At 37.0% G+C, this 11,767-nt stretch overlaps 1 protein-coding gene across 3 annotated transcripts in view; it reads left to right on the top strand.

The window, feature by feature from the left end:
- Nucleotides 1-11,767, top strand: part of BUB1B (BUB1 mitotic checkpoint serine/threonine kinase B) — a 62,641-nt gene that overhangs the window by 27,324 nt on the left and 23,550 nt on the right. For all 3 annotated transcript variants that reach the window (XM_032624035.1, XM_032624034.1, XM_032624037.1), the window contains exons 10-15: nt 4,675-4,787; nt 5,318-5,433; nt 6,007-6,056; nt 7,190-7,250; nt 7,385-7,490; nt 10,578-10,852. In XM_032624035.1, coding sequence (XP_032479926.1) covers nt 4,675-4,787; nt 5,318-5,433; nt 6,007-6,056; nt 7,190-7,250; nt 7,385-7,490; nt 10,578-10,852 — 721 coding nt within the window. The remainder of the gene's footprint in view (nt 1-4,674; nt 4,788-5,317; nt 5,434-6,006; nt 6,057-7,189; nt 7,251-7,384; nt 7,491-10,577; nt 10,853-11,767) is intronic.

The raw sequence follows: 11,767 nt of genomic DNA, 5'->3' as shown, positions 1-11,767 counted from the left end.
TAAATGTAGCTGGAGAAAAATGCCACTGTGTGCATCGGTCTCGTTTTTTTTTTAATTGGGGTATAGTTGTTTTACAATGTTGTATTGGTTTCTCCTGTACAGCGAAGTGGAGTTCCCTGTGCTATACAGCAGGTTCTCATTAGTTATCTATTTTATACATACTAGTGTATACATGTCAATCCCAATCTCCCAGTTCATCCCACCCCACACTTTCCGCCCTTGGTAGCCATACGTTTGTTCTCTGCATCTGTGTCTCTATTTCTGCCTTGCAAACCAGTTCATCTGTACCATTTTCCCAGATTCCACATATATGCGGAAATATATGCACATATATTCCACATATATGCAAATATATACAATATTTGTTTTTCTCTTTCTGACTTACTTCACTCTGTATGACAGTCTCTAGTTCCATCCACATCTCTACAAATCACCCAATTTTGTTCCTTTTTATGGCTGAGTAATATTCCATTGTATATATATACCACATCTTTTTTTTTAATATATAAATTTATTTATTTTTGGCTGCATTGGGTCTTCATTGCTGTGTGTGGGCTTTCTCTAGTTGCAGCGAGCAGGGGCTACTCTTTGTTGTGGTCCCCGGGCTTCTCGTTGTGGTGCGCGGGCTTCTCTTGTTGCGGAGCACAGGCTCTAGGCACACGGGCTTCAATAGTTGTGACATGCAGGCTCAGTAGTTGTGGCTCGCAGGCTCTAGAGCACAGGCTCAGTAGCTGTGGCACATGGGCTTAGCTGCTCCGTGGCATGTGCGATCTTCCTGGACCAGGACTTGAAGCTGTGTCCCCTGCGTTGGCAGGCAGATTCTTAACCACTGTGCCACCACATCTTCTTTATCCATTCATCTGTTGATGGACATTTAGGTTGCTTCCATCACCTAGCTATTGTAAACAGTGCTGCAATGAACATTGGGGTGCATGTGTCTTTTTGAATTATGGTTTTTTCTGGGTATATGCCCAGTAGTGGGATTGCTGGGTCATATGGTAGTTCTATTTTTAGTTTTTTAAGGAACCTCCGTACTGTTCTCCATAGCAGCTCTATCAATTTACATTCCCACCAACAGTGCAAGAGGGTTCCCTTTCCTCCACACCCTCTCCAGCATTTATTGTTTGTAGATTTTCTGATGATGCCCATTCTAACCGGTGTGAAGTGATACCTCATTGTAGTTTTGATTTGCATTTCTCTAATAATTAGTGATGTTGAGCATCTTTTCATATGCCTCTTGGCCATCTGTATGTCTTCTTTGGAGAAATGTCTATGTAGGTCTTCCACCCATTTTTTGATTGGGTTGTTTGTTTTTTTGATATTGAGCTGCATGAGCTGTTTGTATATTTTGGAGATTAATCCTTTGTCCATTGCTTCGTTTGCAAATATTTTTTCCCATTCTGAGGGTTGTCTTTTCGTCTTGCTTATGATTTCTTTTGCTGTGCAAACGCTTTTAAGTTTCCCTAGGTCCCATTTGTTTATTTTTGTTTTTATTTCCATTTCTCTAGGAAGTGGGTCAAAAAGGATCTTGCTGTGATTTATGTCAAAGAGTGTTCTTCCTATGTTTTCCTCTAAGAGTTTTATACGGTCCAGTCTTACATTTAGGTCTTTAATCCATTTTGAGTTTATTTTTGTGTATAGTGTTAGGGAGTGTTCTAATTTCATTCTTTTACATGTAGCTGTCCAGTCATTTTAAATTCTTGACCACAAATCTCAAATGAGCATTTACCAGTGCCTAACAATCATTCTAGTTTCCTGGTAGGTGAAGTTCTTCTTTCTGCTAAACAACTAATTTAATTTTCTTTCATATTTTCAGATCTGCATCCCTGTCCCTCCTCACCTATAATCTCGTTTCTAATTTCATTGAGAAAATAGAAGGAATGTAATGGTAACTCCATTTTCTTCCACCAAATCTGCCATATCTGCAATCTGTACCTATACACTCATTCTTTCTGTTAAAATTAACGTTTCCCTGGGGCTTCCCTTGTGGTGCAGTGGTTAAGAATCTGCCTTCCAATGTAGGGGACACGGGTTCGAGCCCTGGTCTGGGAAGATCCCACATGCCACGGAGCAGCTGAGCCCGTGTGCCACAACTACTGAGCCTGCGCCCCTAGAGCCCATGCTTCGCAACAAGAGAAGCCACCGCAATGAGAAGTCTGTGCACCCCAACGAAGAGTAGCCCCACTCACAACTAGAGAAAGCCCATGGGCAGCAATGAAGACCCAACATGGCCAGTAGATAAATAAATAATTTTTTTTAAGAAATTAATGTTTCTCTGTTCCTATCAAAGGAGTGGCCCTTTTTTCTTCCCCTTCCAGCATTTTCCCTTTTTACTAAACCATTCTCACTCATTTATGCATATATACTCTAATGTCTCCATTCTTTAAAAAAAAAAAAGAAAAAGAAAAAATCTCCATTATCCTCATATTCTTCTCTAGCTACTACCCCGTTTCTATACTCTCTTTCACAGCAAAATTTGGGGGCAGTTGCAATCATCTTTTGCTGCCTATTATTTCCTCAAGTTCCCTTCTATTCCAGTGATCACGGTGACCAGAGACCTCCTTTTTGCCAAATCTTATGGCTCTTTCTCAGTCCTGATCTTTATTGACCTCTTGGCTTCATTTGGCACAGTTGATGAAATACTACTTTATGAAATGCTTCTCTTGGCTTCTTCCTTGATGTGTATTCCCATTCAGTTTCCTTTACTCCTGTTCTTCTCATTCAGGACCTCTTCCTGAGGCCCAGGGGAGAGTTCTGAAGTATCCCAATTATCTTTTCTTTCAACAGCTATCTTTAGGTAATAGATTAAATACTGTTTTCAAGCCATGGACTCTCAAATTCATATCCCCATCCCTGACATTTCACCTGAACCGCAGACTCACATTTAGTTGCCTGCATCTATTGGCTATCCTAATAGACATTTTAAACTCAACCTAAGCAAAAATAGTTACTGGGACTTCCCTGGTGGTCCAGTGACTAACATGCTGCACTCCCAATGCAGCGGGCCCTGGTCCGATCTCTGGTCAGGGAACTAGATCCCACGTGCTGCAACTAAGAGTTTGCATGCCACAACTAAATATCCTACATGCCTCAACTAAAAGATCCCGCATGCCACAAGGAAGATCCTGCATGCTGCAACTAAGACCTGGTGCAGCCAAATAAATACTTCAAAGAAAAACAAAGTTGGTGATTTCTGTCACAAACCACACCCCAATATGCAAGTGTACCACAGGCTTCCCTATCTCAATAAAAGGCATCCCCATGCACGCAGTTGGTTCGAGCCAAAAAAAGTCCAGAAGTCATCTCTGATCCCTCTTTCTTTACCATTCCCCCACATCTAATGAATAAGCCTATCAACTTTACCACCAAGAAATTTCATAAATCTTTCATTTATCACCATTCCCATTATTACCTCAATCGAAACCACAGTCTTTTAGCTGGACTACTGCAATTAGACTTTCTGCCCTCATTCTGGCCTTAACACAGTCCATTTTATTCACAGCAAATTATCTTTTTTAAAAAGTCAGAGCATGGGTTTCCCTGGTGGCACAGTGGTTGAGAGTCCGACTGCCGATGCAGGGGACACGGGTTCGTGCCCCGGTCCGGGAAGATCCCACATGCCGCAGAACAGCTGGGCCCGTGAGCCATGGCCGTTGAGCCTGCGCGTCCGGAGCCTGTGCTCCGCAACGGGAGAGGCCACAACAGTGAGAGTCCCGCATACCGCAAAAAAAAAAAAAGTCAGATCATGTCACTCCTTTATTTTAAAATTCTCCAGTGTTTTTTCATTGTCTTAGAATGCAGTACAGCGTCTTTACCCCTATGTGATTTGGCCGTTGCCTACCTCTCCAACCTCATCTTTTACTTTGCTCCCTCTATCTGTGCTACAACCATGTTGGCCTTCTTTTGGATCCTTGAACACAATAATCTTGTTCCTGCATTAGGACCTTTGTGCCAGCTAGTCCTTTGGCCTAAAATCTTTCCCCAGATCTTTATATGACTGGCCTCTTGTCATCCAGGTTACAGCTTTCTAGTGTAACTTTCTTAGATGATCTTTCCTGATCTCTGGTCTTAAGTAGCCCCTGACCTCCATCCCCTTACCCAGTGACACATTCTCACATCACCTATTTAGTTTTATTTTTAAAACTGATTTTTCTTGTTAATTTCTGTGTTTGTCCCAAATTGAACGTTAGCATCACATGACCAAGGACTTTGTATTATGTACCACTAAAACCTAAATTCTTAAAGTTGTGCTTGGCACATAATAGATATTCTATTTTTTATTGACTGAATAAATAATAGAGACCTTGGGGCTTCCCTGGTGGCACAGTGATTGAGAGTCCGCCTGCCGATGCAGGGGACACGGGTTCGTGCCCTGGTGCGGGAAGATCCCACATGCCGCAGAGCGGCTGGGCCCGTGAGCCATGGCCACTGAGCCTGCGCGTCCAGAGCCTGTGCTCCACAACAGGAGAGGCCACAACAGTGAGAGGCCCGTGTACCGCAAAAAAAAATAATAATAATAATAGAGACCTAGACCTCAAGTTGAGGGCTTTGCTCCATTTGTATCATTCTCATCTGTAATATTAACATACGTTGAGGACATGAGCCCCAAAGACAGTTTTTGACAGGATAAATTGCTATGAGGAGTAATGCCTCAGCCAACTTCACTGTTTCTAGCTGAGCTACTGACCAGTGCAGAGAAGAGAGCAGAAATGCAGAAGCAGATTGAAGAGATGGAGAAGAAGCTAAAAGAAATCCAAACTACTCAGCAAGAAAGAGCAAGTGATCAGGTCATTCTCTTTTTCAATACATACAATTAATGCTTATTGAAACAAATTTAAACTATAAAAATATAGAAAGTAAAAAGTCCTGTCAGACCCACTCAGTTTCTGATAGTTTCTTTGCTATTAGTATCAGTAAAGTTGAGCAGGAAAGTAATTTTAACAGGTGACTTCAAATGGAATTTGTGGCATATAAGTGATGCAATTTATTGACTATTGACTTCTTAGTTATACTCTAAATCACTATTCTGTTACTTCTTACTTTAGATTTTTATTCTAGTTATGTTCCATTAAAATGAGATTAGCTAAAGAAATTTAGTGTGTATTTCCGTGCCACTACTCAGTTGAGTACAACAGTACCAGTTTATACTGGGAACATAAATTATTGGGAAGAACTTTTGTGGTACAGACATTTTATATGGTTAATATATGTCTAGGGGAAGAGTATAGTAAAGTTAATTTTGGCACTAAAACTTGAGAATAGGTAGCATTTTCTATATAGGAGGGACACATTGATTTTGTTTATTTAATGCAAATAGCAAGAAGAGAAGATGTCTACAAAGGAGACAGCTGAACTGCGAATTGTTTCAGAGTCTCAGGAAATACCAGGAATGGCTCTATGCAATTCTGTTTGCCCAGTAAACTCTTGTGCCAGGTAGGACCGCATTGGTGGGAGGGATGATGCTTATAGGAGGGCATCTAGAACTGACCTTTGACTCTCTAGTGACTTGAAGTCTCCTTAACTTTTATAGTATTGAGACATGATTTTTCCAAGTCTTTGTCACAACATAAGCTTTGATGCTGATGAGGGAGGTCTGGGTGCTGGCTTTTTTCCATTAAAAAAAATACATGTTTCTTATAAAAACAACCAAATAATTTTTTAAATGATAATACCACCCATTTCTACTACCAAGAGATGACTAGTATTAACATTGGTATATTCTTATTTATTGTTTTGGTTTTGTTTTATAAAAATGAAAGCTTACCATTTTGTAATCTGCTTATACTGTTAATGTAACTTAACATCTGTTATCAAATATAATTCTATGACAATTTTAATGACTGAAGGTTCTATCTTAAAGAATTTGGTTTAATGGTACTAGAATATTTTCTTTATCTTAGAGTGAAGAAGATTATATTTAATAAAAAGACCTCTTGGACTTTTAAGAATTAAATAATTCTTTCTGTGGGTACTTAAGCACATGTTTTAAAACAAATTTCTTCACAGGGAAACTTCACTTGCAGAAAACATTTGGCAAGAACAGTCTCATTCTAAAAGTGAGTTTTATTTGACAATCTCATGAAGAACTTATCGGTACAAATGCATTATATAATAAGTGTAAATACTTTTCTTGATTGTGGTAAAAGGATTTGAAAGAAAGCAGAGGGAGGGACTAAGGTACTGTTTTATATTTGAATCATGGAATTCAGTTATAAGCATATGATTCAAGATATGTTAGACATTTGAAAGAATATTTTTATAAAATAACTCATTGCTTTAAAATATTTGGTTTAAATGTAATTTAAATTTATACTAACTACAAAATAATCTTCCACTTTAGTTAGTGTACTCTAGCTAAGCATATCAGTAGTACCCAGCAGCCAAGAGTGGAAAGTGGTTTTTTGGAAGAATGAGGGGCGAAAGCTTAAAACTAAAGTTATTTTATATTCAAATTTGTTGTCTTTTCAGAAACATGTTAAAAGTGGTAGAAACATGAATATCCATCTATAAGTAGTTAAAAAAATTCAGTAGAATCTGATTAAACCTCTAATTCTAACCATTAATTTATAGGAAATGCAAAGCATAGAAGAACATGTGAAACAATATAATTGGCAAAAAAATCCAGCATTATGGGGCAAACAACCCAGTTTCTAAAATAAAAAATTAATAGCAAAACCAAAAACCCTATAAAATAAAAGCAATTTAAGAGGCATTTCAACTAGTCAACAGTGTATGAATCTACTTTGCATTCCTAATACAAACTTTCTAGAAAGTTTTGGTAAAATGTGAAACCTCTGACTGGATATTTGAATACAGAAATTGTCAATTCTTATAAGTATGATCATGTTTTGAGATTATGCTTTTTAAAAAGAGGCTATCTCTTGAAGAAATATGTACTAAAATATTTACATATGCAATGATACGGTGTTTTGTATTTGCTTCAAAATAATCCAGAATTGGGTTAGGTTTGGGGGAGTAGTAGTGGGAAATAAAGATGACACAAGATCATCCATGTTTAGGTAATTGTTATTAAATGATGTCTACTTTTATATATTTGAAATTATTTATTATAAAAGATAAACAAAATTGTCTTTATGCTTTGAAACAGCAAAAATGTTAATTGACCTAGTTGTCTTGAAGAGTAGGGCATTTACTCTTAAGAGTGTAAATTTAGTCTCTCTTTCTATAGGTTCCAGTGTACCTTTCTCCATTTTTGATGAATTTCTCCTTTCAGAAAAAAAGACTATCAGGTTTGAGGGGTTTTTTGGTTTTGTTTTGTTTTGACAATTAGAAGTTTTCTGTTATTATAAATGAGGATGAAATAGGGGGTTACTGTTATCTATGTTAAGAGAAAAATTGCTAAATGAAATATGTCTTTTTCCAGTCCTTCTGCAGATCCCCCACGGGTTTTAGCCCAACGAAGACCACTTGCAGTTCTCAAAACTTCAGAAAGCATCACCTCAAATGAGGATGTATCTCCAGATGTTTGTGTAAGGAGCAATATCCCTAAGTTTATATAAATGGACTAGTGGATAGTTTCATTCAATTCTCACAAAAGTTTAGGGTTAAAATGAAAATTACTGGCTTGAAATAAGCACATGAAAAGACACTCAAAACCATCTGTTATCAGAGAATGAAAATCAAAACCACAGTGAAATGTTGTACACATGCTCTAGGATGGGTATAATCAAAAAGACAAAATAACAAATGTTGGTGAGGATGGGAAGTAACTAGAACCCTCATACTTCGCTGGTGAGAATGTAGAATGATGCATCCTCTTTGGAAAACAGTTTGGCAGTTCTTCAAAATGTTGAACAGAGTTACCATATGATCCAGCACTTCCCTCCTAGGTATATACCCAAAAGAATTTAAAACATATCTTCACACAAAAAGCTTTACATGAATGTTCACAGCAGCATTTTTCATAATAGCCAAAAACTGGAAACAACCCAGTGTTCGTCAACTGATGCATGGATAAACAAAATGTTGTGTATCCATACAATGGAATATTATTAAGCCATAAGAAGGGATGAAGTACTGATATATCTTACAACATGAATGAACCTTGAAAACACTGCTAAAATGAAGCCACACACAAAAGAACACATTGTATGATTCCATTTATGTGAAATGTCCAGAATAGGCAAATCCATAAAGACAGAAAGTAGATTAGGGATTTCCAGGGGATTAGGGAGAGAGTGGGTTGGAGAGTGACTATAAATGGATATGGTGTTTCTTTTTGAGGTGATGAAGATGTTCTGGAGTTAGATAGTGGTGAAGGTTGCAAAGCCCTATGAATATACTAAAAACCACGGAAATGCACACTTTTAAAGGGTGAAGGTTTTGGTATGTTAATTATATCTCAGTTTTTTAAAGTGGGGAAAAATCACTGCCTTGAAAGCCAAGGATCTTATAAAATGTTTATGAAACATTGGCAATGAAAGAGTTATGTGAACCAACCTTTTTTTTTTTTTTGTAGTAATGTTTTATTTTAATCACTGTAGAGTAGTGACATGATAATACTTAGGATAAAAAAAGACCCTGTGTAGACATTCAAGACAAAGTAAATAAACTTTATCAGTGACATTTCATTGAAGTCTTAAACCAGCATCTGGAAACTTGTCTTGAGATTGAAGGGAACTGAGTATGTTTAATCTGAAGACTTTTAAGAGGAGACATGATCAGTAGCTACAGTGATTTAAAACACTGATTTAAAACAGTATATTCTCCACATCCTAGGGAATGACTCAAACATGTTTTTGTTTACTTATTTATTGAGGTATATTTTATATTCATAAACTGCACAAATATTAATTTTTATATATGTGAATATCTGTGCGGTCTTCACCTATGTCAAGATACAGAAAATTTCCAGCAACCCCGAGGAACCTCGGGAGCCATTTATGACTAAAGGTGCTCAGGCCCCATTCCAACTATACTGAATTGGAATTTCCAGGGATAAAACCCAAGCGTGTATTTTTATTTGTTTTAAATAGTTTCCCAGGTAATTCTAATATAAGTAATCCACTGACTGGTATGAAAAGATAATGATGTAGAAGAGTAAGTTTTACATACTGTGTTCTGGAGAATATCACCAGAGAATAGATGGATAGGCTAGATTTGGAGGTAGTGGTTCTAGGTTCAGCTGTTCAAGGATGGACTAAATTATTAAAGGGGTAAAATCTCAATCTAGTTTTTTTGTCTTAAACCTTTTACTTGAATTTTGTTAATAGGTACCTACCAGGATTCTTCCCCCTACAAAAAAAAAAAAAATTAAAGTGTCTAAACTAATAAGGCCATAAGTAGAATTTGTATAAAATGTATTCTTAGACTGCAGACATCTATTTTACTCTAATCTTACAATTATTTAGTTTCACTTATTGTTTCTTCTAGATGTATCTCACCTCTACTAAATAATGTTGAGTCAGAAATTCAGAGTATATATCATATTGGTAATAATCTAGAAAATTAATATCTAGTATCTATAAGGGTTAAATGAAATAGGCACTTTTGTGTACTTCAGGTAAATGTATAAAGTGGTACAGTCCCTCTGAGGGTGGTATGTATAAAGACACTTAGTGTTCAATTACCTTTTTGACCTGATAGTTCTACTTTTATGAATTATTCCTAAGAAAGTTAACATATTCTTAAAGATTTAAATCTACAAGAATATTTAAAATAGTTTTATGACAGTGAAAAACAGGGGATAACCTAAAACATTTGGTCAACTTCGGATAAACCCACAATGTTACCATCATGTTTCTAAAGCATTTTTAATAGCACAGAAAATATACTTAAAAATATAATGAGAAGGAATAATATAGACTAGCATAGATGCTATAATTTCACTTGTTTTAAAACCTCTTTTTTAAATGCATAGAATATGCTTGTGCATGTATCCTACCAGATGCATATGGTCATAGCAGTTGCCTCTGGGGAGTAGTAACTGGAGTGGAGACGTCAAGGGGAATCAAGTGTGGAAAGGAGACTTTTTCACTATATATCCTTTTAAACTAGTTGACTTTTTAAAACTATATACCTGTATTACTTTTAAAGACAAAGGCGTATTTTTTTTTATGACGACAAAGGCGTATTTTAAATGTTTTCCATTATTTTATACTTTTTTTCCCATATTTTCTACCATGGTCATGAATTACCTTTAAGAAATAAAATAGAAATTAAACATTTGTCAAAGAAAAAGACTTAAAAGCTAGGAGGATAGCAGATTATTGGAACATATTCTAGGCCAAAGCCAGAAGAAAAATAGCATTAGTCCTCTAGTTCCCAGGTGAAATTGGTTGGGAAAAAAACATTGTCCAGTATTTTTCCTTTGTATGGAGAATCCTCACAGTGTATTTTTTGATGAAATATAATTTGCTGTTTTCATAATACAAAACCTTTTTCCTCAAATGTAATGATGTGCTTTTTAAATTTGTCTTTCTCTAGAGATTCTGATATGATGCTTTTGCACCCTGTGTTAAAAATCACTTATCTAATATGTATCTCTTTCACTAAAAAAGATAGGCCATTCATATGCTCACTGAAATGTTTGAGCTAAGTTTTTTGTGGTTTTTCAGGATGAATTTACAGGAATTGAGCCCTTGAGTGAGGATGCTATTATCACAGGTTTCAGGAATGTAACTATTTGTCCTAACCCAGAAGACACTTGTGACTTCGCTAGAGCAGCTCATTTTGCATCCACTCCTTTTCATGAGATAATATCCTTGAAGGATCTCCCTTCTGATCCTGAGAGACTGTTGCAGGAAGAGGACCTAGATGTGAAGACTTCTGAGGACCAGCAAACTGCTTGTGGCACTATCTACAATCCAACTCTCAGCATCAAGAAGTTGAGGTGACTGGTGATTATAGGTTGTACAAATCAGGTTGTTTGAGGGCTTTCTTATTCTGTGTGTGCTTGTCAGTTATAGCAATCAATTATGAAGCTTTTACTACCTGCTGGGTACTGTGCTAAGTGCTTTACCTGACAGCTGGGCTCCTCCAGATACAGTGTTAATGGGATTTAGTAACTGATTTGATTCTAAGGGTTAAAAGTAAATTTTGCCAGTTATGGTATCTTTGAGAAAACTCAGCAAAGTACCTGATTGGTAGAGACGAGGCATTTATTTTTCCTTTAATATTGAGGTTAAAATAATGGTAGAGTAGGTTGATGCTAATTTCAAATAGGCAATTAGAGACATGTTTTTGGGTTTTTTTAACATCTTTATTGGAGTATAATTGCTTTACAGTGTTGTGTTAGTTTCCGCTGTACAACAGAGTGACTCAGCTACATGCACACGTATATCCCCATATCCCCTCCCTCCTGTGTCTCCCTCCCACCCTCCCCATCCCACTGCTCCAGGTGGTCACAAAGCACTGAGCTGATCTCCCTGTGCCATGAAGCTCCTTCCCACTAGCTATCTATTTTACATTTGGTAGTGTATACATGTCAGTGCTACTCTCCCACCTCGTCCCAGCCCACCCTTCCCCCTCTCCATGTCCCCAAGTCCACTCTCCACATCTGTGACTTTGTTCGTGTCCTGCCCCTAGGTTCATCAGAACCATTTTTTTTTTAGATTCCGTATATATATATGTTAGCGTACACTATCTATTTTTCTCTTTCTGACTTGTATCACTTTGTATGACAGACTCTAGGTCCATCCACCTCACTACAAATAACTCAATTTCATTTCTTTTTACGGCTGTGTAATATTCCATTGTATATATGTACCACATCTTCTTTATCCATTCGTCTGTCAGTGGACACTTA

This window comes from Phocoena sinus, chromosome 2 (assembly GCF_008692025.1).
Source record: "Phocoena sinus isolate mPhoSin1 chromosome 2, mPhoSin1.pri, whole genome shotgun sequence".
Classification (NCBI taxonomy): domain Eukaryota; kingdom Metazoa; phylum Chordata; class Mammalia; order Artiodactyla; family Phocoenidae; genus Phocoena; species Phocoena sinus.
Note: the sequence above shows the minus strand (reverse complement) of the source record. Positions and strands in the feature narration are given on the sequence as shown.